The sequence below is a fragment of the Plecotus auritus genome, assembly GCF_963455305.1.
Source record: "Plecotus auritus genome assembly, chromosome: 12".
NCBI lineage: Eukaryota > Metazoa > Chordata > Mammalia > Chiroptera > Vespertilionidae > Plecotus > Plecotus auritus.
The window spans coordinates 10982861-11006650 of NC_137778.1; the positions used below are offsets into that span (position 1 = coordinate 10982861).

General features: G+C 42.1%; 3 protein-coding genes across 10 annotated transcripts; 2 read left to right on the plus strand and 1 right to left on the minus strand.

The window, feature by feature from the left end:
• Positions 1–201: 201 nt before the first annotated feature.
• Positions 202–23313, plus strand: MRPL30 (mitochondrial ribosomal protein L30). Of its 8 annotated transcripts, XM_080649371.1 has the most exons (6): positions 15883–15929; positions 16669–16740; positions 19085–19162; positions 20683–20763; positions 22646–22792; positions 23018–23313. In XM_080649371.1, exons 3-6 carry the CDS (start codon positions 19112–19114, stop codon positions 23222–23224), a joined length of 486 nt encoding a protein of 161 aa, XP_080505497.1. In that variant the 5' UTR covers positions 15883–15929; positions 16669–16740; positions 19085–19111; the 3' UTR covers positions 23225–23313. The 8 variants fall into 8 exon arrangements, with proteins under 8 accessions (XP_080505493.1, XP_080505498.1, XP_080505492.1 ...); XM_080649367.1 differs by lacking the exons at positions 15883–15929; positions 16669–16740 and adding an exon at positions 202–295 and having other exon boundaries at positions 19019–19162; XM_080649372.1 differs by lacking the exons at positions 15883–15929; positions 16669–16740 and adding an exon at positions 239–295.
• LOC308237956 (lipoyl amidotransferase LIPT1, mitochondrial-like) lies at positions 218–5701 on the plus strand. Its single transcript, XM_080649363.1, has 2 exons — positions 218–295; positions 4360–5701. The coding sequence occupies exon 2, from the start codon at positions 4523–4525 to the stop codon at positions 5642–5644; it is 1122 nt and encodes a 373-aa protein (XP_080505489.1). The 5' UTR covers positions 218–295; positions 4360–4522; the 3' UTR covers positions 5645–5701.
• Positions 8144–16042, minus strand: MITD1 (microtubule interacting and trafficking domain containing 1). Its single transcript, XM_080649364.1, has 7 exons — positions 15470–16042; positions 14402–14503; positions 12807–12943; positions 11473–11559; positions 10604–10719; positions 8456–8516; positions 8144–8360 (listed from the first exon to the last, which is right to left on the minus strand). Exons 1-7 carry the CDS (start codon positions 15618–15620, stop codon positions 8265–8267), a joined length of 750 nt encoding a protein of 249 aa, XP_080505490.1. The 5' UTR covers positions 15621–16042; the 3' UTR covers positions 8144–8264.
• Positions 23314–23790: the final 477 nt, after the last annotated feature.

Genomic DNA, 23790 nt, shown 5'->3' on the forward strand with positions numbered 1-23790 from the left:
CGCAGTGCGTGTCCATCTGAACTGTTGGCTCTATGGTTAGGTCGTGCCCGCGTCCTGGCCTCTGCTCTGGTTTGGCGCTGGCTCGGCCACTCCCAAGGTCCCTCAGAATTCCCCCCGGGTCACTCAGACCCGCCGGACCGCGCAGGGGAGAATGAAACCCAGCTCTTCACGGTACTTCCGGTGGCTCTTAGCGCTACTTCCGGGGCGGGGCGGGGTCCGCTGTGAGCGCAGCCTGCAAGCCGGGGAGACGGCTCTGCTGGGTACCCAGCACGATCTGCGCGACTGGAAGCAGCAGGTGGGATATCCCGGCCGCGTGGTTCTGGGGGGGCTGTTAGTCGGGGCGGGCGGGAAGCTGGGAGCCTCCCAGGCCAGGATCCGCGCGCTGGTCCGGAGGCGCTGCAGTTTGCGCTCAGCCCCTGGGAGTAGTCGGCTCCACGGTTGGAAAAGGTTTCTCCCCAGTATCGGAGGGTAAAAACTAAAACGTGTTGGGTGCCATCCCACAGAGTCGGAAAGGTGAAATAAAACGTGCACACGACCGTCCTGAGACGCTGGGTCAGGGACGCACGGTCAGAAATGGCAGAATAACGTGGAGAGGTGTTTTGAAGGAGCTGGGCCTGCCTAGGTGGATAAGTGTGACTGTTACTGTTTGCTTTCTGTTTGGTGATGAAAGGAAGCATGTTTGGCAATGCAGAGTGTCCCCTGGAACATGGAAATAAGACTGTCCTCTGAGGAAAAACTATAAAATTCATCATTACAAGGTGAGAGTAGAGATATGCAAAGTTAGTTGAAAGAAACCAGGTCTTAAAGACTTGGTTATATCCTGAGGATGAAAGAGTGTCCTTCAGTCGGAGCACCTATCCGTTACTGAAGATGGAATGAAAGAGGGGTGCACCTTCGCAGTGAAACCAAGCCTACCGGAGAGGGAGGATGGCCTGGTTTTAGTCCAGGGATCTCTCCAGGGCCCAGGAGTTGAGAATGTGATTTCCAAAGGGCTCATCCCATCAGATATTGAGATCACATAACTCAATCCTTTTATTCGGATTCTATGTTCACCAAGCAAAAATATGATAGGATAGGCTGATCTGAATATCCGTTTGACAGTCTGCAGTTCTCTTTGTAACTAATAAATGGATTTCGAGTTGTTGTGAGTTTTTGGGTTTTTTTTCAGACATCCCTTTGTTTCCACTTTTTCTCACTCTGGTTCTCATCCTTCAGAGCTCCATTGAGATGTTACATCCTCACAGGGGCCGCCTATTGTGTTCAGTTGCCTAGAACAGTTTCTGGCACGTAGGCGCTCAGCCTAACTCCCTCAGCTCTCTCAATCCTTGCTCAAATGTCACTTTTTAAAGTTTTTGTTTGTTTCTTTGTTGTTTTGTTTTATTCTCTCTCTCTTTTTTCCCCCAAATGTCACTTTTTAAATGAAGCTAAGCCTGACAAACCTATTTAAATATCAGCCCAGTTCCTCTTACATATACAGTCTTCCATTTCCAAGCCTTACTTTTTCTTTTTTCCTATAGCCCTATTCACTTTTATTTATTTGGTTCACTAATGAACCCCATATGCCAAGACCAATGCCTGTCCAATAGTTGATGCCACTTGCCAAGTGTTATAGATTCTCTATGCTTAAATCTCTAGGGTGTGTCTCTGAAGTATAAATCTGATCTTCCTGCTTTCTTAAAACTCTTCAGCACCTCCTCCGTGGCCCTCAGGATTAAGTTATGCATTTAACAGGAATTTCAAGTCTCTTCCTTATCTGACCTCTACTTCTCCTCTTCCTTATCTGATCTCTACTTCTCCGGTCTCCTATCTCTTGCAACTCTCCTTTCTTGCACTCTCCCCCCACCACCACCATTGATTATTAGAGAGAATGGAAGGGAGGGGGAGAGACAGAGAGAGAAACATCAATGTTGATTGGTTGTCTCCTGCATGTGCCCCGACCAGAGCCAGGGATTGAGCCTGCAACCGAGGTATATGCCCTTGACTGGAATTGAACCCAGGACCCCTCAGTCTGAGGGTCAGTGCTCTATCCACTGAGCCAAACCGGCTAGGGCTCTTGCACTCTTAAGTACCAGCAGTCTTATACATCTCAAGTGTAAGCCAATGGAATTCAATTCTTTGAATGGGTCTTTTTTTCCTCAAGGCTGTTATACTTTGTTGTAATACTTTTCCTTATCCCTTTTATATCCCAGCTTCGATGTCACTTCCACTAATTTGAGGAATAGATGGCCCTTATGACACTACTAGAGGCCCAGTGCACGAAATTCCGTGCACAGGTAGGGTCCCTAATGGATGCCGACCAGGGCCTTCCTTCGTTCTGCACAGCCCCCTGGTGGTCAGCGCACGTCATAGTGAGCGATCAAACTCCTGGTTGGTCGAACTCCCAGGGGGGACACTTTACACATTAGGCTAGGCTTTTATATAGATAGATTTTAATCATTGCCTTAATTGCTTTTTAGTATCTCCCATTAGATTTTGAGTTCTTGGAAGAAAAGAACGACTGTATGACCTTAATATCTCATATTCATCCCCTTCTTTATGTCTGCTACTCTAGTTCAGGCCCTCATTATCTCTAACTTGGATAACTGCAGGAGTCTATTAACTGGTCTCCCTACCCCTGATCTAGCTTTTCTTTAATCCATGCTCAACACTGCTAGAAGTGGTAGTTTTGTTTAATGCCTGGCTTAACCCCTGCCTGCTTAAAACACTTCAATAAATCCCAGCTGCTTTGAGAAAAAGTCCAAATGTTTTAGGATCACATGAATTTGCCTCTCCCTCTATTCCCTTACTGCCTTGTGTCTAGTAGGCATTCCATAAATATTGGTTGAGTGAATGAGGGACTATATCAAACTCAGTCAAACATAACCAAGAACAAGGGTTTAATCAAAGAAGTGCAGTCTGGCTGCAGGGACTTCCTAAGGCAACGTAGCCATAGACGTCAGTGGAGCCAGAAGACTAGAAGTGTCTGTCTGTCCCTGGGGAGGGAGTCTCCAAAACATGCCTTACTATTAGATGACTCCTTGTCTTTTTATGTCTGAAATATACTTGGTAAACACCAGCAGATTTCAAGACAGTTCAAGTATCCCTTCCTCTATTAAACTATCCTGACCTCTCTGGTGTAAATTGGCTCAACTTTTCTGCAGCATAATTTATCAAACTATATCAAGAGTGATGAAAATCTGAAACTCTTTAACTTGGGAATTGTGTTTCTAGGACATTACTTAACTACAAAAGACTTTGGCCTACTTTTGGACTTTAATAATTCATTCTATCCCTGTTCTTTAACCTAAAGAAAAATTATGGCCATCCTAAGAAACAGAATTGGGACAGAATGGTTTCTTTACGACCATAACTAGTCAAAATACTTCATTGGTGTAACTAATATTTTCAGCCCATTGCCACCTAATATTTAATCAGCACTGCTAAAAAAAAAAAAAAAAAAAATAGTGTCCAAACATAATAAAACTAGAGGCCTGGTGCACAGATTCATGCACTGGTGGGTTCCCTCGTCCTGGCCTGCAGGGATCGGACTGAAACCGGCTCTCCGACATCCCTCGAGGGGTCCCAGATTGGGAGAGGGCGGTTCTCAGGTGACGCACCCCAGAATCGGGCTCCCTCCTCTCTGGTTCTGGGTGCATCACCCAAGAACTGCAGCTGCCAAGTCACGGCAGCTCGGCAGCTCCTGCATTGAGCGTCTGCCCCCTGGTGGTCATTGTGTGTCATAGCTACCGGCTGATCAGCTTGTCCCTTAGGCTTTTATATATATAGATTATTCCATATAACCTGCTAATCAGATTGCCTCTCCCTTTGACCTTAGGGGGTCCATCCTAATCTAATATTGATCTGAATGAGTTATGTTGCCAGTAAATCAGTCAAATAAAGTATTATAATAGCATAAAGCTTTCCACAGAGATGTTCAAGAATACATTGCTGATAACAGAAAAACCAGAAACAACCTAAATTACAAACTAAGATTGATTGAGTAAACTATGATATATCTGACAATGGAATATTACACAACGTTAAAGCTGATGTGAAAACAGATTTAATGTTGAGTGAAATAATAGTACGGTTCTAGTGGGGAAAAGTGTGTGTATTTACACATGCACAGAGCAAAAATGAGTACACACCAAATTGTAAACTGATTATCTCTAGGTGGTACTATGGAGTCTTTTAGTTAGCCCTTTTTACTTATCTATAATATTCTCATCTTTCTCAATGAACGTGTATTACCTGTAAATTCATAATAACTCGTTTGACTTTGAGATATATTATATATTTGAAAATTTATTATTTGAAAAATCTGTGCCCCTATGCCATTTCAACAGAAATGATTTGAGATTTGTCATCATTTATTTCTAGGTCTCTGTTGTTGAATTGCTAAAGACAAATGGTAAAGCTAAAAGGCAAGAAAAGCAACTGTCCTGGATAGAGAATTAGATAAGTTTGGATTAAATAACCAAGAAAGGAAAACAGTTTTCCTTTTCTCAACCACTTCATTTGTTTGTCTCCCATTTTTAAAATCATGCTGATCCCATTTTCAAAGAATTGCTTTTTACAGTTATTTTGTAACTTCAAGGTCCCAGCAACTGGCTTTAAAAACACAGTAAAAAGAGGGCTCATTTTACAGTCAGTTTCCAATGATGTTTACCAAAACCTGGCTGTGGAAGACTGGATCCATGACCATGTGAACCTAGAAAGCAAGCCGATTCTGTTATTTTGGAGAAATTCTCCCTCTGTTGTAATTGGTAGGCATCAAAATCCTTGGCAGGAATGTAACCTGAATCTGATGAGAGAAAAAGGTGTAAAACTGGCTCGGAGAAAAAGTGGAGGAGGCACAGTTTACCATGACATGGGTAATATCAATTTGACTTTTTTTACAACCAAAAAAATGTATAATAGGATGGAAAATCTAAAGTTAGTTGTGAGAGCTCTCAATGCTGTCCAACCCCAGCTGGATGTGCAGCCTACCAAAAGGTTTGACCTTTTACTTGATGGACAGTTTAAAATCTCAGGAACAGCTTCTAAGATTGGCCGGACTATTGCTTATCACCATTGCACTTTGTTATATCGTACTGATGAGACCCTCTTGTTGTCTTTGCTCAAGAGCCCTTACCAAGGGATCAGGAGCAATGCCACTGCTAGCATACCTTCCTTAGTTAAAGGTCTGTTGGAAAAAGACCCCACTCTGACCTGTGAAATGCTGACAAATGCTATTGCTGCGGAGTACGCTGCTTGTCATCACATCGAGAATCACATCAACTTGATAAACCCAACAGATGAGACACAATTTCCTGGAATAAATAGCAAAGCCAAAGAACTACAAACTTGGAAATGGATCTACGGCGCAACTCCGAAGTTCAGTGTAAACACTTCCTTTAATGTGTTACACGAACAGTCACTCTTGGAAATTAAAGTACTCATAGATGTAAAGAATGGGAGAATTGAAACCTGTAACATTGAAGCACCTGATCATTGGTTGCCACGGGAAATATGTGACAAATTAAATTCAACTTTTATTGGCAGTAAGTTCTGCCCACTTGAAACTACTATAGTAACAAATGTATTACATGACACGTGTCTGGAAGACGATGAAGTACACAGTAAATGGAATATTGTCTGTGAAAAAATTAAGGGAATAATGTGACTGCAAGTAAAGTTATATTGGCAGGTTCAGTGAGAAAATAAAAATTTTCCATGTGCATTGTATGTCTCTTAAAATTAAAAGGGTCTAATCTCTTTGAATAACTTCTCCCCATTTGTGTCTATCCCCTATCCTTGTCCATATTTTCTACTGACCTCCAGGACACTCTGTCTCTTTCTCCACTGATTTTAATACCTGGCATGCATTTATATTTTAGCTCCTGCCTATTACCATCTTGGGAATGTTTACCATAGCAGACACTATGACCTTAATTCTTTTTCTTCTGGGGAATACAGCCCAGGCTTCTTGCCACCTCTGATACCTTAAACTCTAAAATTCTCCCTTTTAGTTATATCTTCTTATCCTTCCATCCTCTCCCATTAAATCAAGCCTGTTTTAAATTCCAACAATTGATTTTTTTACTCCTATGCCGAAATGGCAGGCAATATGGGAAATTCACGTTATCATTCAGATTAACCCAATTCATATTTAGTTTTCAATTTGTGTTTCTTTTTTCTGTGCTGTCAGATTCAACTCATCATTCAAATAGTGCCTTTTTCTGTGCTGTCAGATTCAACTCATCATTCAAATAGTGCCTTTTTCAGAGGCACTATTCCTAAATGTTTTCACTCTTCTTCAGCTCAGAATTACACTACTCTTAATCTTGTCACAAGCCTTGACTCGTGATGTGATAGCAGAGGTCTCCAGAAATGAGTGCCTTTAGTCCCCCATGTTGTCTATTTCAACATTTCTCATTTAATCCAATCTCAGAGAAAGAAATACCTCCTTTTCCTTAAAGCTAACCCCTCTAATTGTACCCTAGTTTTTGTCCTCTCCAGCCTATTTAGGCCTTGTCTATCAAATATTTACTTACTTATTTATTTATTTATTTATTTATTTATTTATTTTTGTATTTCCTCTTGACTTTCACTGGATCCTTACCCATAGTGAATGAACGAAACTCTCCTGCTCTATTCATTGCCAAACTTCTAGAAAGGTAGCAGTTGGTTAGAGAGTTGTCCCTATAGGCCAAGTTTGTGGGTTTGATCCTTGGCCAAGGAACATACAAGAATCAACCAATATATGCATAAATAAGTGGGAACTGTGCCTGCATGAAGAACCAAGCCCTATATAAGCCAGACCCCCAACAGCAGTTCAGCAAGCCACATTCCTCATTGGTGTGTGTTTCCTCGATGCATCATGCTCCCTCCCTTTCTCCTTTCCCTCCACCTTGCTTTCAGTAAACCTCTTCTTTGGAATGTTTCAACTCCTCTCATGATTTCTATCTTGGGAGAAGAGGGGGTGGCAAGAACCCCGTCACCAGTGACACATAATAAAGTTGGGCAAAACTAATTTGAGTATTTTCAGGTTCAGCATTATCAGCACCTGAACTTGAAAACATCAAAGAAAAACATCAGGAACTTTTCTGGAATCCTTTGTTCTTTTATGCCAACTCAGTCATGTACCGCTGACTCACAAAGGTAAAACAAACCTGGTGTCTAAAGACACCCAGGACTACTATGCCCAACCTTAGTACCATGGCTCCTTCCACCTGGCTTTGGTCTTCCACACTGTTTAATTTTGAATTTAATCTTCAATTTTTCTCCTGATGTGATGTTTATATGAGCACTCTTTAACACCAGCACTCCTATTTCTCTCTGTAGACTCTGGGTTAACTTAGTCTTTACTAGTAAGCTTCTGGATTGCCCATTGCTTCTACCTGTATCCACTCTCCCAGTCTTAACTCCTTATAACCTAATCTTTTTTTTTTAAGAGGATGCTTTTTAAAATATACGTATTTTTTTGATTTCAGAGAGGAAAGGAGAGAAAAACATGAATGATGAGAATCATTGAACGGCTGCCTCCTGCATGCCCCCCACTGGGGATAGAGCCTGCAAGCTGGGCATCTGCCCTTGACCAGAATCAAAGCCAGGACCCTTCTGTCCACAGGCCGATGCTCTATCCACTGAGCCAAACCAGCTAGGGCCATACAACGTAGTCTTTGTTCCTAACCAGTCAATTGGCATCTTGATGGATGAGCTTACCCAGAACAATTGATTCTAAATTGCAAACCTTTATAAATGTGCCAGCCAGGGTTGAATGAGCTACAAAATGCATCTGAATAACGAGGTGGAGTTGCCTTTATGGAGTTAGGTAATGGCAGATAAGTAAATATTGGTGAGTGTCTGCCAAAGACATTTGATTTTAACAAAGTTAACACTGTACTTTTTTCCTGGATATTAAACCCACAAGCCTATCTGTCTCTTAAGAGTACTCTTATCCATATTTTTTCCTCCTGGACTCTAAATTCCCAGGGGCAATATAACATCCAATTCATCTTTATAACAGGTACTCATTATTTGTTGATTCACTCTCCAACACCCAAGTAATAGGAAAGCTGGTAAAATGTTTAACTGTATGACTTAAAATACTGTAAATCTAAGTAATGTATTTACAAAGATATTTAAGATTGGTCACAACTGAACAATGAATCCATAAATTAGTAGGAATGTACAAGTTTATTATTAAATTCACATTTTATAGGAATAATCTGTCCACAGTATAAAAAAATCTAATATTCACTTAAAATAGAAATATACAATGTAAATTAAGCTTCTGCCCATCATATTTTTTTCGTGTGCCTGTTATGAAAAATGTCCACTGTTGTTTCATGACATGGTCTTAAATCCAAGTCACAATATCCAAGGGAAAAACGACCCTAAGAAGAGAAGGAAAGAATTTTTTAACAAAGAACTAAAGCCATGCTAAAATGATACAAAAAGGATGCTACCCACTCATAAGGCTATATCCTACCTGTGGTTTCTTAAAATAATCCAGTCCCCTTCCAATCTTAATCATCCATCCATTGTTGAACCTATTAAAATAAGTATGTAGTATTATATTCCAGATAGTTATGCCAAACAATTAGCAAAGCTGTAGGGTATGAAGTGTCAGCAAATCTCCTAAAAGAAAACCATTTCCTCCAGTAGCATGAGTTGAGCCAAACCTGGGGTAACTCGTGGGCTGTGTCTACAATGAAACAGAACATTCAGAGAAACTGTGGGTTGATTTGATTAAACGATAAGAGTTTAACAATTACATTAAAACTTACTCTTGAGCCCTAGCCAGGTGGCTCAATTGGAGCATCATCCCATACACCAAAAGGTTGTGGGTTCGACTTCTGGTCAGGGCCCATACCTAGGTTTCAGGTGAGATCCCTGGTCGGGGCATGTAAAAGATGCAAACGATTGATGTTTCTCTCTCACATCAATGTTTCTCTTTCTCTCTCTCCCCCTTCCTCTCTAAAATCAATAAACATATCCTTGGGTGAGGATAAAAAACTTACTCTTGAATTTCAGCTTGCTGCTGATAAAACTTTCCTGTTCTGCCAAGACGTGGTTTCAAAGTATACTCAGGCTGACTGTGGTGGTGGTTCAGGGGTTTTCCTACCTAGTGATGGGGGAAATAAGCAGGAAGAGCTGTGGATCCTGACCTCTGTCTGCTTCAACCACAGCAGCTGCATTGTCGTCAGTTTTGCATTTAGGCTGTGCTTAAGTTTTTACTAAGATTGGGGGTGCCATTGCTATCTATCCTATCTAATAAAAAGGGAATATGCTAATTGACCATCAAGTCCTCGCAAAGATGGTGGCGCCTACAGCCAATAAGGAGGGAATATGTTAATTGAGTGCCATGCCCTCAAAGATGGCGGCACCCCAGCCACAAGATGGCGGCACCCAGTCTCCACAGCCCTGCCGGGGAGGCAGGCATGTGGCACTGCAAGGCCCACCCCCAGGCGGGTCCGGCCGTTCCACACGCCTGCCTCCTGAGTCCCCCAGTCCCCTCAGCCCCCCAGCTGCCCAGGGCCAGCCTGAGGCACAGGCAAGCCTCGGATGGCAGCTGTACAGCCAACATCCAAGGCGCAGGCAAGCCTCGAACGGCAGCTGCACAGCCGCCCAGGGCTGGCCCGAAGCACAGGCAAGCCTCGAATGGCAGCTGCACAGCCGCCCAGGGCTGGCCCGAAGCACAGGCAAGCCTCGAATGGCAGCTGCACAGCCACCCAGGGCCGGCCCGAGGTGCAGGCAAGCCTCAGATGGCAGCTGCCCAGCCGCTCAGGGCTGCCTGAGGCTTGCGCTGCTGGCAGTGGCAGCAGCAGAGGTGTGATGGGGGCATTGCCTTCCCCTGATTGCTGGGTCACCTCCCGCCCCTGAGGGCAGGGACTGGGAGAGGGGACAGGCCAGGCTGAGAGACCACCCCCCCTCTAGTGCATGAATTTTCATGCACCGGGCCTCTAGTATATATGTAAAAGCCCAGTGACTGGAATGGCAGAACAACCAGAACAACTGGTGGCTATGATGTGCACTGCGGCAGCCAACCACCCTGATCCAGGCCCCAATCAGGCACCCCTCCCCAACCTGGCCCCCGATTGGCCCCCAACACCCCGATCAGGGGCAGGCCAGCCGGACCCCACCCGTGCATGAATTTGTGCACTGGCCCTCTAGTCAACATATGAAAGGCACTGTGCTAAACACAGGGAACATACCACTAAAAAAACTGCATATACTGTTTCTTTATGGACACAGTATACTGTCATGCCTACTAGAATATTTTATAAAGCTTAAGAAGTAAAGACACATTAAATAAATATCAGTATCACACAAAAGGAAATAAATTCTCTCAATACCATAACACAATATGTATAACTGAATAGACAGAAAAGTACTTCCTCTTCTTACATGACATAGAACATGTAAATTTTATTCCATCAGGAAATATGAAACACATACAGGACAAAATAAGCCAGATTTATTTTTTCTTCAAAAGTGAAAAGATACTAGAACTGAGCTTTATTTAAAAACCTCAATATTTAAATGGAATATTTATGTGCAATTATATAAAACTTAAGAGAAGTAAAAATAAGTATTTTTCAACTGCATAGAAGTTAAAATATTACTATATACTAACCTAATTTCTCGGTCATGTATGGAAGAAGAATATTCTAATTCCAACAGCACTCCATGATTCCTCAGTGATGCTTTTATTTCTTCCAGGCCACTAATTTGCTGCGCTTTCCCAAAGCCCTATTAATAGGAAAAAATAGCATTTTCTGACTCAGTTATTAATATTTTAAATTATCCCTGAGCTATGCAATGTGTATCATAGGTGAATTAAAATGGAAAGATTAAAAAATAAAACAAAACAGAAAAATTCTACACTAGTTTCAATGTTTATTAATCTCAAAGAAGCCAGCAAGGAATATGAAGTAGTTTATGAGCAACTGTTTTTATCAAAAGAATTGTTTTTTTCTAATGTGGACATAACTCTGTCCTATCTCCTAAATTATACTTATAGTAATGCTGTTTAGTTATTCACATGGGACTGGCTTGTTTGCAAATTAATCCCAGAAATCTGAATTATTTAGAAGCATTCCTATGTAAGTCAAAATCAAGAGAGAGATGCCCACTACCATGCTGTGATTCCCCAGAATGCCAATGCAATCGATCAAGAAAAGAGATACACGTGACAAATGGTAGGGAAAAAACACACCCAAAATTGTCAACAGTGTAGACAGTGTCATTGTCTCTTAGAACTTTCAAGAGACTAAACTGACAAACTATTTGAATCAGGTTTAGCAAACTGGCCAACTGCAAGGTACAAAACACTAAAATCAACAGCATTTTCTCAAGGTGTTTTATGCCCATTGTTAGAAAATAAGTTCACCCCAAGGAAATACCTCTAGATGAAGCATTATGTCCAGGTTTTCCTTGCTTGAAATGAATCTTGTAACGGAATAACATGAAGTTAAGAAAGAGTAAATGCCTTCAGATACCTACTTCATCCAGGGAGGTCAGAAGATGAATCGTTTGTACTTTACATGGTTTCTTGATAAGCATCTCACAAAACCGAAGAAAGTTATACAGCTGAAAGACATTAGGATAGGTTACTACTAATTTGCACATCCTATCTAATAAAAGAGAAACATGCAAATTGACCGTAACTCTGCTATGCCCACAAGCCACGCCCACCAGCCAATCAGGAGTGAGTATGCAAAGTAACCCAACCAAGATGGAAGCGGCCACGGAGCTGGAGCCAGCCAGAGGCTTGGGTTGCCCCCGGTGATGGAGGAAGCCAAGCTTCCCAACCACCTTGGCCTGCCCTGGCCTCTGCTCAAGGCTACAAAGTTTCAATTATAGAAGATAAATAAATCCCAGATACCTGCTTCCAGCCTATGCTTGGGTCGCCAGGGGACGTGGCCGGCCTGCAAACCACACAGGCCCCTTGCCCAGGCTGCCCCACGCCCCAAGGGAACCCCCACCCTAATCCGGGACACCCTTCAGGGCAAACCAGCCAGCCCCCACCCGTGCAACAGGCCTCTATCCTATCTAATAAAAGAGTAATATGCAAATTGACTGTCACTCCAACACACAAGATGGCTGCCCCCATGTGGACACAAGATGGCTGCCAAGATGGCCAGCAGGGGAGGACAGTTGGGAGTGACCGGGCCTGCAAGGGAGGGCGGTTGTGGGCGATCAAGCCTGCAGGGAAGGGCAGTTGGGGGGACCCAGGCCTACAGGGGAGAGCAGTTGGGGGGACCAGGCCTGCAGGGAAGGGCAGTTGGGGGGGACCCAGGCCTGCAGGGAAGGGCAGTTGGGGGGGACCAGGCATGCAGGACAGAGCAGTTAGGGGTGACCAGACCTGCAGGGGAGGGCAGTTGGGGGGGACCAGGCCTGCAGGGGAGGGCAGTTGGGGGCGACCAGGCCAGCAGGGGTGGGCAGTTAGGGGCAATTGGGCTGGCAGGGGAGCAATTAGGCATCAATCAGGCTGGCAGGGGACTGGTTAGGGGGTGATCAGGCTGGCAGGCAGAAGTGGTTAGGGGCAATCAGGCAGGCAGGCAGGCGAGCAGTTGGGAGCCAGCAGTCCTGGATTGTGAGAGGGATGTCCGAATGCCCATTTAGGCCTGATCCTGGTAGGATCAGGCCTAAATGGGCATTCGGACATCCCAGGATCAGGCCTAAATGGGCAGTGGAACATCCCTCAAGGGGTCCCAGATTGGAGAGGGTGCAGGCTGGGCTGAGGAACATACCCCCCCACCCCACTGTGCACAAATTTCATGCACCGGACCTCTAGTTTTAAATAACATTTCATCACATGTTCGTGTTACACTTACCTGATGAGTATGTCTAATATAAGGATCTTCTATCCAAACTTCTCTCACTGTCTCATTAAGGTATTCTTGAAAAACCGACTCATAACTGAATCCTGTTGCATTCTCCTCTATTTTAATTTGCTTGTGATACTTTCCATCTACAAAACATAAGCTTTACTAAAAAAACTAGCGACAACTTATTTTACTTTTATACTTACTACATTTATATATAGTGATTCTTCAGGATCAGATACAAATTAATTTTTTTAACTCCTCCACTCAGTAAATGTTTTTTAATCCCTGGTGTATACCAGGCACGTGGCAGGATGCTACACATACAGAGGTAAATAAGGCAAAGCATTCCACAAGTGACTTCTGCCTTTACAGAGGCCAGTCAATTGGGAAGGTCCAGAGATTTCTTAGAACAGGTTCTTGAGCTGAGTCTTAGGAACCAGGCATTTTACTCAAGAGAGGACTGTATGCATAAAGATATCTGATATTCTTGTCACTATAAGTAGAACTGCAGTAGCTATCTGGTCCTTCTCTTTAGATTTAAGTCTTTTTTTTTTGTAAATATATTTTATTGATTTTTTTACAGAGAGGAAGAGAGAGGGATAGAGAGAAACATCGATGAGGAGAAACATCAACCAGCTGCCTCCTGCACACTCCTTACTAGGGATGTGCCCGCAACCAAGGCACATGCCCTTGACCGGAATCGAACCTGGTACCCTTCAGTCCACAGGCTGATGCTCTATCCACTGAGCCAAACCGGTCAGGGCTAGATTTAAGTCTTTTATGTCCTGCAATTTAATAGCTAAAGTGAGTTTAAATACATAAATGCAGTATAATGTGAAGTTCAGAAGTCTTTATTAGAACTTGTATGGGAGTGTTTTAAACAGAAATTGATAGTACTTCTCAATAACCCAAGCCAAAGACTAGGATGCCAGAGGATCAGTAGGATTCACTAAAATTGAATAATTATTGAATAACTTATCAAAGATCTTTAAGATTTATATGTTTGTAAACTAGAATGCTCATGAGGAGAGAACTAATAATAAATAGGGAACAATACTATGCATCTCTAACATGAAATGTTCTGATTCACAACAAAACCCCGAAGACATCCCAGGAGTTTCTTTAGATACTTTAGTAGTTTAGTCATATTATAAAGAGAAATACGAATTAAATACAGGATTCATATTCAGTATTCCTCTGTAGTGTTAACTTAAACTGCGACCACACATAAGCTTAATGGGGATCTGTGAATTCCTTAAAACAGCAGGCAAGGTCTGCAGTCTTTATAGCTTTCATCAGATTCTCAAGAGGGTGTCTGACTACCACCTCACTCCCCACTCGGCCCCCCAAAAAGGTTAAGAATAGCTTCTGTACAGGGGAGCAGAAATGCAGAGTAAATGGGTCCACTCCACCAAGCTCCAACGGCAGGGCCAGAAACACAGGGTGAAATGGGCTTTGGTGGTGGGGAGGCGGGGAGTGACGGCGGGGGGGTCCCAATCGGGGGAAAAAGGAGACATATGTAATACTTAAAACAATTGAAAAAAAAAGAAATGGGCTTTGGCAATAGTGTATGAACACATTCTCTAACACAGCCACTTTACCTTCTTTTTCTTGATCCAAGTATTTCTTTATGTTTTCTGCTCTATCCATGTAGTCAGAAATTTTTTTCCTGAGATTACATTTCTTCGTATCATCTTTGGTGCCTACAAATTAAACATATAGAGTCCCAAGTTTCAAAAACAGTTTTTCTATTTAGGATAGGCATTATTTCCCAGCTTCCCAAGTCTTCCACACATTTCCTATCCCATAGCAAGGTTTGCCTCGGTCCTAAAAGACACAAATTTGAATTGATCACCAGTGCACGAAGCATCTGAAGCAGTTTTATTTATGAGTGGGCCCTCCTACACTGTGTCTCACTTGCTGGATACACCAAATCTGGTGAGGTAACAGAGGTGGCTTATTATATGTCAAACCTGAGACTGACTACTGTTTTGCCCTAATCACCCACAAGTTTGAAATCTTAGCATAATAATAATAAAAAAAACAGAGCTAATGATATCTATCTTTCTTCCACAAAACCAGCTTCTCTTCCAGACTTCTCCATTATAGTTTATACTCAATCATTTTCCTAGCCACCCCAAAATGGAAGGTAATTTTGAATATACTTTATCAATAAAATCTTACCCCAAAATCCCATCCCCTGAATCCAATCATTAACCAATTCACTTCTGGTTCTTTCCTTCCTTTTGATATTGCTTATATTTCCCATGACAATTTCATTTTTAAACTCTTAGTTTTTAAAACATTTTATTTTGAATTAATGTTATATTTATGGAAAGTTGCAAAAATGGTATACTCCCTTCGCTTAGATTCCCCTAAGATTAACACATCACATATACTAGTACATAGTACAATGATCAGAGTCAGGAAATTAACATTGATCCAACACTATTAGCTCATCTATAAACCTAGTCAAGATTTTACTCATTTCATAGACAAGGAGAAACCATTGAAACCGTTTGACCAGTAAAATGTGCCACCTTCTGTATCTGGCTGCTCCCTCGCGGTGCCCAAGAAATCATGAACTCGTACACTCCGCCCCACACTGCGGGATGCCGCTCCTTTCCCTCCTCCCCCTCCCCCCCCCACCCCCAGGGCTCCTGGCTCACCTTTGAGAACCTGCAGGAGCAGGTCGATGCCCTCCTGGTAACACACTAGAGCCTGCTGGTACCTGGACTCGGCATCCAGCTCCACCGCCCGTTTTAGCACAGCGGCTGCAGCTACGCCCCCGGGGTCCGGCCCCAGCCCGGATTTTGCCATAATCCAGGGAACTCCTCTCCGCCTCTCACCCAGTCAGAGCGGGATGGGTCCGCGGCGCTTCCGGGAAGCGATCACGTGACACCGACACGTGCCTGCTCCTGCTCCTGGGGGCCCTGGAGTGGAAGGGAGTCGGCCGGAACTTTGAAAGGGCAGCATTTTGCCCTGACTGTGACGGCCGAGTTTGAGGGTAGCACTCGGTGGTGTCTCCTGTTCAGCTTCCTGTCGGCGGGCAAGTTCCGGCTTCGCACCGTTTAGCACCCGTAGGTGAGTGGGGCATGCGTGGCCCAAAGTATTGCGGTTTGGCCTGGAGTACATATCTGGATGCGGGTTGATTTCCCCCATTTGCGTTTGCGGGTCGCAGGGATCTAGGCGTGCCCTGGCCGGACACTGTCCCTTTGGCTTCCGAAAAGCCTTCGGCCGCCCTGATCGCTTCCCAGCGGGAGGGGCTCCGGGACGCGAACCCGGATTCTGGAAGCGCTAGGGTCGAGCCGCCTTGGCGGGACCGCGGGGGGAAGGGGATTCTCCTTTGGTTTAGCATTTTCTGTGCTTCTGCCTTATCCACAACGCTGGCTTTCCAGCTGGGCATTCAGTGTAATTTCATTTGTTGTTAATGAAGATACAAACTTGCCTGATTTTCTAAATGCTGCATTTTAAAAGGCGAACCTGCCGAAATTAGCAGTTAAAATATTCGTCATTTTACTAAAAGCTGTGATTTTTGCGACCATGTTTTGGTCGCCACGTACCCAAAGCTTCTTGTGCTGCGTATTTTTGCCAAAAGGCACTTGGGAGGCCTGCCTAGTGCTTGTTAGGATTTTAGGAATTCAAAGAAGAGACATTCCTTGCCATTATCATTACATAGATGTCTCTTTAGGAAAGGAAATGGTTTGTTGTGTTTTTAAAAAGAAAGTGGTGTTACGGGGTTTTGGGAAGAAGACCACAGAGGTGAAGTGTTCGCCATTCGCATTCTATCATATCAAGGGTACATGCTATCAACTTGACTTTTATTAGCGTTAATGTTAATCTCTCTAGCTGACATCGTGTTTGTCAGGTTTCTCTAGTGTGGTGTTATTCCCCCCTGTCCTCTGGGAACAGGTGATTGAGCACAGCCCTTACTTCAGGGGTGAGTGGTTTTGCTCCACCTCTTTGAGGAGGGAATATCTACATAAACTATTTGGAATTCTTCCATAAGGAAGATTTGTTTTTTCTCTCATTAATTTAATTTATTTACTTAATTATATCAGTATAAACTCAGTTTTGTTTTTTTTTTAATTTTATTGTTGAAAGTATTGCATATGTCCCTTCTTTCCCCATTGACCCTTTCTGGCCTGCTCCTGCCCCCGGACCCAGACCTTTACCACAGCTCATGGATATTTTATGGTTTGGATTATAAGCCAATACTTCATTACTTATTTTGTTGCTAATATTATTCCAGCTTTAGCCATTGGGAGCGCCTTCACTGGGCTCCTATGTCCCTTTGACATCCCTTATCATTTTGATTTTTTGAATGTTCCTTTCTAGCACTACAAGATGGCCCACACTCACCTTTGTATATCCCCTGCGGCAGTCATGTATCAACTGTTTCTCAAAGGAGCTCTGGTTCCTTTTCTTGGAGAATTCTACTAGAAACTATGATCTAGACCAGCCGTGGGCAAACTACTGCCCGCGGGCTGGATCCGGCCCGCGGAGCCGAAAGAGAGGAGGGTTCTCTTGCTCTCCCCTCCGCTCCTTTACTTTGAATTTATATTAGTTCACACAAACACTCCATCCATGCTTTTGTTCCGGCCCTCCAGTCCAGTTTAAGAACCCATTGTGGCCCTCGAGTCAAAAAGTTTGCCCACCCCTGATCTAGACACTGGGTATGCTCATTTTTACTGGGATGCTATTGCTATTAGGCCCTCTGAGCTAACAAAGTTAAACTATGTTACATCCATGTATATAATTGTGTCTATATCCATTAATACCTATATTGAGCTGAACATGAGTTCCAACTCTAATCCTGTATCATTGGACCATATGGATCATTCTAGCCTTCCCTTCTTATGTGTACCCTTCTCCAACAGTGACAAACCTTGCTCTTCAGAAGGCTTTGAGCAGATTTAGCATTTAATGAGGAGGTTTGTGTTGAATTGTAAGTGATGAGAAAGATTTAACCAAGTGTGAAGCTAATTGAGTTGGGTTAGTATATAATGTTTAACTTGGAAGGCAGAAGTGTGGTAGAGAAGTATGGTAGAGAAAATAATTTAGCATTATTTACTTGATTGGAAGGCCACAGGACTAAGCATCTCTTCCAAGGAAGCTCTGATTCAAATCCTATATAATAAAAGGCTAATATGCAAATCACCCAAACTGCAGAATGACCAGTTGATATGATGCACACTGACCACCAGGGGGCAGACGCTCAATGTGGTGGTCAATGCGCTCCCACAGGGGGAGCGCTGCTTAGCCAGAAGCTGGGCTCACAGCTGGTGAGCGCAGCGGGGAGCAGGTCTAAGCCATCAGTTGGACATCCCCCAAGGGTTCCCGGACTGCAAGAGGGTGCAGGCCGGGCTGAGAGACACCCCTCCCCACCCCCCCAAGTGCACTAATTTTGTGCACCGGGCCTCTATTATGTATATAAACAACCGGCCAGCAAACAGTGGGTGATTTCAGCCAGAAACTGTTAATGCTGTATTGTATTGATTGAGGTCCAAAGTCATGCATCTTATCTTTCTGCTTTCACTGTATATCAGTATAGTGAGCTATAATTGTTATGTGTCTAAATAAACATGACTTTTTTATTTAAGTCATAGAAGCAATGTGTGTTTGTTAAAAATAGTTTTAAAAAGCACAACTAGACAGAAAAGAGAGTTCTGCTTTACCTTTTAACATAAAGGTGTTATGATTTAGTGAAAATGCATTGGACTGTGTATTAATGGAATTGAGTTCTAGACCATATACTTCCTGGATAGCTGAGTACCCTTGGGGGAACTTTCTGGGATTCTTTTCCTCCTATTTAAAATAAGAGGGTTGTCAGTTCTAACAATAGGATTTGGGATTTCTTCTGTTCCTTCAGCTCTTTAACTTTTTGAGATTCTATAACAAAGCATTCTTTTTTTTTTTTTTTATTAAGGTATTATATGTGTACAAAGCATTCTTTATGTGCCCTCATTGTTGGACAAGATTTTTTAAATGATGGGCTTTAGTAGCCCCCATTGCTCCAATTTTGTTGAATCTTCTGAGGCTGTAATTCATTTGGTGAAAATGGGATGTGGTTCATGTCTAATTACTACTTATGGTTTTGCTGAATTCCAAATAAAACATTTACTATAACTTTATTCTTGCCTTTATTATATTAAAATAACCAAGTTTTTGTCTGAAACTTCAGTCAAGTTTACAATTAACTTGTTTTATTTTTGTAGACAGAGGGGGGATCTGTTATTTTCAAGACATATTTGAACCAGAGATCTGTTTTCTACCTGGCACAGCCTCTGCAGAGGACAGCCACCACGCTCATGGCCGGGATTTTGCGCTCAGTAGTTCAGAGGCCCCCAGGCAGACTACACGTAAGTTTTCATTTTCAAGAGTTATCATTTTTGGTTTGTTTCTTTCTGTAAAGTTTTTATTTTTATTTTCTAATTAACAAAACATATGAGCAAGTTAAACTTAACTATTTTTATATATTAATCTTTTAAGGTTGAGGGTTAATTTTGTTTATTTATGATTTATCTGCTGTTATGTCCCTAAACATTTAGAATCACAGGTCTATAATTTTAGGGTGGTGTTTTGTTTGTTTGTTTGTTCCTTCAATTATGAAGAGAGTACATTTTCAATCTTAGGAAATTAGAAAAATATAGAAAAGCAGAAAGAAGAAAAAACAGTCTCCCAGAGACCATTAATGTTTGTATTGTCAGGTGTTTCCTTCCAGCCTTTCTTTTAGAAACTGCGGTGGTGCAGCTTAACCTATTCATGAGGGCCAGAGTCTAGATCCAGGGGTGGGGAACATCCTGCCAAGGGCCGAGTAAGGCCTGTGAAATCATTTGGCCAGTTTGGCTCAGAGGATAGAGCACCTTCTTTCATTGTGCCATCTCTGCAGAACAGGGAGGGCATGATGGGAATGATTATTGCCCATCCAGAGAGCAGTTCCCTGGAGTAAAGGATGGGCACCGAGCCCTTTCTCTTTTGCAGGCTGAGAGAAACAGGACTGGGGGATTATAGGAAGGGAACAAGAGATAGGAACTAAGGGTGATGGAATTGTTGGGACTAGAAAGAAAAGTGGAAACTCATTTTGACTTTCCTTTTACATTGTATTGTTGAAGGTGAATAATTGCACATTGTCTAGAGCAGGGGTTGGCAAACTGCAGCCTGCAGGCCAAATCCAGCCCACCACTTATTTTTGTAAATAAAGTTTTATTGGAACACAGCCACCTCCATTTGTTTATTATATTGTTTAGGCTATTTTTTGCCCTACAGTGGCAGAGTTGAGACTTGGCAATGGAAACCATATAGCTCCAAGCTGGAAATATTCACTATCTGGTCCTTTACAGAAAAATATTGCCAACCCTGGTCTAGAAGTCTACCTATAATTAATGTGTTGTTTTTTTTTATTTTGTAATATGTTAGTGGTAAGATTCATGTAGGGGGCTGAGATTAATGCTTAAAATTACAGGTTAAGCCCTAGCCGGTTTTGGCTCAGTGGATAGAAAATTGGCCTGTGGACCGAAGGGTCCCGGGTTCAATTCCAGTCAAGGGCACATACCTTGGTTGCAGGCTCCTCCCTGGCTTGGGCCCTGGTTGGGGCGCGTGCAGGAGGCAACCAATCGATTTGTTTCTCTCACACCAATATTTCTCTCTGTCTTTCCCTCTCTCTTCCACTCTCTCTAAAAATCAATAGAAAAATGCCCTCGGGAGAGGATTAAAATAAATAAATAAATAAATAAATAAATAAGTAAAATAAAAACATTTTAAAAAGTAAATAAATAAAATTACAGGTTAGGTAAAAACAGACTTTTATCACCCAAAAATTGATATGGGTTTCTGCACTAGACAGAGTTCTAAAAAACTAATGTTTTATATTATATTTTAGACTGTGACAAAAGGTGTGGAGTCTCTCGTTTGTACAGATTGGATTCGTCATAAATTTACCAAGTCAAGAATTCCAGATTCAGTAAGAACAAGGATTTTTTGTTTTAATGTTACTATTTTTTTTAACGTTATTTTTTTAAAGTTTCCTGTTTTTGTAATGTTGAAAACATTTCTATTAAATCATTTGTGGATGTACATAGTAGTGCAGAGTTTAGAACAGAGAAGGATTTATATAAATGATTATTAAAAATAAACATGGGCTTCTTGCCTTCCAAGTAATGGGTTTTAATGATCTCAGAATCTGTTTATTACTGTGTGTGTTTTTTCCCCTTAATATTTGTTATTTGCATGTCACCATTGTCCGGCTCTTCTCATTCCTTTCTCCGTTGACTGTTGCCACTTTGGATCTTCGAGTTTTCTCTGCTAGGTTTATGTATACATGCTAGAGACCCGATGCACAAAATTCGTGCAAGAGTAGGCCTTCTTCCCCCAGCTGCTGGCACCGGCTTCCCTCTGGCACCCGGGCCCGGGCTTCCCTCGCAGCCCCGGCTTCGTCCGGAAGGACTCCCAGAAGGACGTCCTGTCTAATTAGCATATTATACTTTTATTATTATTATAGATCATTTTTTTCAAAAAACACTGACTAAGGCAGTGAATAGACTTTATTTCCTAGAGCATTTTTAAGTTCATAGAAAAATAGAACAGAAAGTACAGAGAGTTCCATATAATCCCTCCCCTCACTTTCTTACATTGGTAGACATTTATTAGATTGACAAACCAATATTGGCCCATTATTATTAACAAATTTCAAACCTACTTCAGGGTTCAGTCTTTGTATTGTACACTCTGTGGGTTTTGACAAATACATAATGTCCCGTACCCACCATTACAGTGTCATACTGAATAGTTTCACTGCCCTAAAAATTCTCTGTGCTTCACCTATTTATCCTACCCTCTCATCCCACAACTCCTGGTAACCACTGATCATTTTACTGCCTATAGTTTTGCCATTTCCAGAATGTCAAATAATTGGCATAATACAATATGTAACCCTTTCAGACTGGCTTCATTCACTTAGTAATAAGAAATTAAGATGCCTGCCCTGGCTGGTGTTTCTCAGTGGTTAGAGCGTTGGCCTATGCACCGGAAGGTCACAGATTCAATTCCTGGTCAAGGGTACGTACCTTGTTTGCAGTTCAGTCCCCGCCCCCAAGCTGGTCAGGGTGTGTGGGGGAGGCTACCAATCAATGTGTCTCTCTCACATCGATATTCCTGTCTCTCTTGCCTTCCACTCTTACTAGAAATCAATGCAAAAAATATCCTCACTCCTTGGGTGAGGATTAAAAAAGAAGTTAAAGTGCCTTGATGTCTTGATATGACTTGATAGTTCATTTCTTTTGTTTTTAGTTAACTGTATATTTACTCCAAAGAATGATAAATTACAAGTTTAACTAGAAAATCTCTGGTTAGAACTCAGGAAAAACGCATTTGCAAATATCGAGTTGTTTTCCATTGAAGTATCTGGGGACTCAGAAATCAAAAAAAGTTCTGGAAGTAATGAAAGCTACATTTTTATAACTTGAGTTTTGTGACTGTGCAGCTCACCTTAGTTTATGGACAAATAATATGCCATTGTCTGGATGCTTAGGTGCAGGTGGCTCATAAACAAGATGGCCAGGGAGCGAGAAAAAAGAAGTTCCCATCCAAACTCTTTAGTGTTACCTGGTTGCTCCTGCCTTGCCCTTCAAACAAACAAAACAAAATCTTTGCCTGTGATGTTTTCTTAGAGGATGAAATCTTAGATTCTATAAGTAATCAGACTTGTAGAAATATTCAATTTGAGGTTGAGAATTATAGAAAGATTAGGGATGAGATCATTATGTTGTTATTTGGTGGGGGGTGGGGGTGGGGAGGAGGTATATATAAACTATATAAGTTAAAAATTTACGGTTCTTCCTTTCTAGGTGTTTCAGCCTTCACCAGAAGATCATGAAAAATATGGTGGGGATCCACAGCACCCTCATAAACTGCATATTGTTACCAGAATAAAAAGTGTAAAAGGCCGTCCATATTGGGAAAAAGATGTAGTAAAGATGCTTGGAATAGAAAAGGTATGCAAGTATTTTAGTCATCTTTAGCATGGTTTAAATTTGCTTTAAATTTGGCACTTTTTAAACTTTAAGGAATATATTTAGTATTTTTTGTTTAAGTGTTATTTAGTGGAATGTATTTGAAAGTTTGATTTAGACAGAATGAGCCTTCATTATTTTTACTGAAGCATGGGACCATCTGTGTTTTTGAAATTGATCTCTAACACTATTTCCCTTTATTTGTAGGCCCACACTCCTCAAGTTCACAAGAACATCCCTTCGGTGAACGCAAAACTGAAAGTGGTTAAACATTTGATAAGAATCAAACCCCTGAAGTTGCCACAAGGACTTCCCACCGAGGAGGACATGGCTCACACCTGCCTCAAGAGCAATGGGGAGTTAGTAGTACGGTGGCAGCTAAAACCCGTGGACCAGAAACCAATTAAGTCCTAATGCCAGAGCTGTTCCAGATTAAAAAGTGCATATCATTTTTATTTAAAGATGTTAGAAAGTGTTCTCATTAAAATATATTTTAAATGCTAGTCATTTTTACTGACTAAACTTGGTGTGATTTTTTTCTGACTATAGGCTTGGAGGTTTTAGTGCTATTATTTGGTTTAGTTCTCTCCCCTTTGCCCCTAATAGTTTCACTGCAAATGGGTAAGAATGGCATTGTTTGAACATTTAGGTTCAGATGTCTCCTTAGCAATCATTAATTTTAAAAAAAAACTTTGTTTCCTTATTTAACTGAATTCAGCGAGTCTATGAATGGCCCTTTGAGTGAGCATTGTGTTATGTGTTGGTGAAATCCACAGCTGCCCTTCAGGACCTCCAGTCTGTTCTGCCAGAGACCAGAGCTTCAGCCAAAGTCATTAAACGTGGGTGCAGCTAGAGCAGCTGCTTTGTGCGGTGTCTCTAAGTCCATGTGTGGACTTGGCTTCATTTTATACTGAAATGTAATACCAAAAACAGTGTTTTCTCATTATAAATCTAATTTGGCCTAAAGTTTATTGGCGTTC